At 41.6% G+C, this 1,755-nt stretch overlaps 1 protein-coding gene across 1 annotated transcript; it reads right to left on the reverse strand.

Annotated features, from left to right (window-relative positions):
* Nucleotides 1-493: 493 nt before the first annotated feature.
* On the reverse strand, nucleotides 494-1,190 carry LOC104957196 (beta-galactoside-binding lectin-like). Its single transcript, XM_010784804.1, has 2 exons — nucleotides 1,063-1,190; nucleotides 494-737 (listed from the first exon to the last, which is right to left on the reverse strand). Exons 1-2 carry the CDS (start codon nucleotides 1,137-1,139, stop codon nucleotides 509-511), a joined length of 306 nt encoding a protein of 101 aa, XP_010783106.1. The 5' UTR covers nucleotides 1,140-1,190; the 3' UTR covers nucleotides 494-508.
* Between the last annotated feature and the right edge of the window lie 565 nt (nucleotides 1,191-1,755).

Consider the following 1,755-nt stretch of genomic DNA (forward strand, 5'->3'; position numbering starts at 1 on the left):
AACCAAGGTAACCCCCCCCCTACACCTTATCACCTGAATCTCCTCCTAGAGCACCATTGTGTTCTTTTTAACCAAATATCTCTCAGAGGGGCGTGGGGAGGGGCTCCTTATTTTCATCTAAAGTAACAGACAGAGAATCAGCACTTTTGAAACAGGGCTGAAACAGAGGGGATTATGGGATGCTGCAATGATCTGTTTGGTATTTGGAGCCAAACACTTCAGAGACATGTTTTGTATATATCTGAGACCTATAATATATTGATGAAAAACAGTATAATAGGCGACCTTTAAATGGTTGACATTTCAAACATAACACCTCATCCTTCCTCCATGTAATGTTTGATTTAATTGAAATTAGCCAAAGCATGCTGTAACATAACAATCTAAACAACTGTAGTATGAAAAATGTATATAAACTGTTCACAGATGCCTGCAAGTCCTTCAAGCTGTGCTTAGATGACTATAGTTAACAGAGGTGAAGTGACACACATTTTCCAACAGAGGTCACTCACAGAAAGGACATAAATAGACATGGGACATACCACACACACAAACAACCTCTCACCTTAAACTCCTCTCCCAGAGAGAAGGGAAAGCCTCCCTCTCGGTGCTCCTCACACCAGATGCCGTCCTGGTATGAGTTGCAGACCATCGCATTCTCGTCCCCGTGGGCGTTAAAACGAGCGTTGATATGCATCGTAATATCCTTCTCGTTGGGGCCAATATTCACTGCAAAACTGTGGCAAGAACATGTATTACCTTTCAATATGGCTGCTTAGATTCAAAAAGGTACGAGGGCAGCAAGAGCACAACATATTGAGACAAACTAAGCAGTTGGTTTATCTTTTCACCCGCTAACTATCATGTTTACAGTATCACATCCACATAACTGAGGGGAGATGATAAGTAGTCAGTGACTGTAACTGATCACGGATTCCACCTCCATCTGTGTGTTAGTGTGTAGAATGGCCTTTGTGTTGAATTCAGAAGTACAGAAAGTATAGAAGAAGAAGGAAATAGGATTCTCAGCCACCCTTTGTTAATTATGTGATAAAAACTTACTTTGTAGCGTCAGGTTTGGGGACTCCAACGATGGTCATGGTCTGCCCGACCTTGAAGGACATGTTCTTTATCATCATACCCTGTGGACCAGATTGTAATACAGTGCGTTATTGTGTGGAAATACCACTTGAGTTTGACTAGATCCATTTAGTATTGCAGCTGCAGGCAACAAGCAGGAATGGTGGCCTCAGCCAACTCTATAATCCACTATTCATCCGTAGAAATTAAACAACATATGTTTTCAATTTTCTCCCACTGGCCGCCTGATCAGATTTTCCAGCTCTCTCCTGTCCTATCGTTTGCCACAGCCCCTTTTTCTCTATGCAGATTTTGGCAGAGGTTTACATTTTTAAGAAAGACCTTCAAAATGAGTCATTTTTTCCTAAGTGCAAGACTGGATGGGAAGTATACGTTGAAAGAAAAAGGCTGAGCACAGAAGAAATCGTTGCCTCTGTACAAGTGGCGAGGGAATAGTGAGCTGTGCCACGATTAGGAAATGATACTTGAGCAATCTATAATTGAGTTGTGAAACACAGGTCCTGCAGTTCCACATTTTGTCATTTTGTTAAATGATGTATCTGGGGAACTGTTAGCTGTCACCAGGACAACATGTTGTCAAAGGCTATGGGGCATAGGACAAATTGGATTCTTAAAGGATGTTCTCTCGAACTTTACAGAGGAACAAAAAATGTA

Source organism: Notothenia coriiceps, unplaced genomic scaffold (genome assembly GCF_000735185.1).
Source record: "Notothenia coriiceps isolate Sejong01 unplaced genomic scaffold, NC01 NC01_scaffold00026490, whole genome shotgun sequence".
Classification (NCBI taxonomy): Eukaryota; Metazoa; Chordata; class Actinopteri; order Perciformes; family Nototheniidae; genus Notothenia; species Notothenia coriiceps.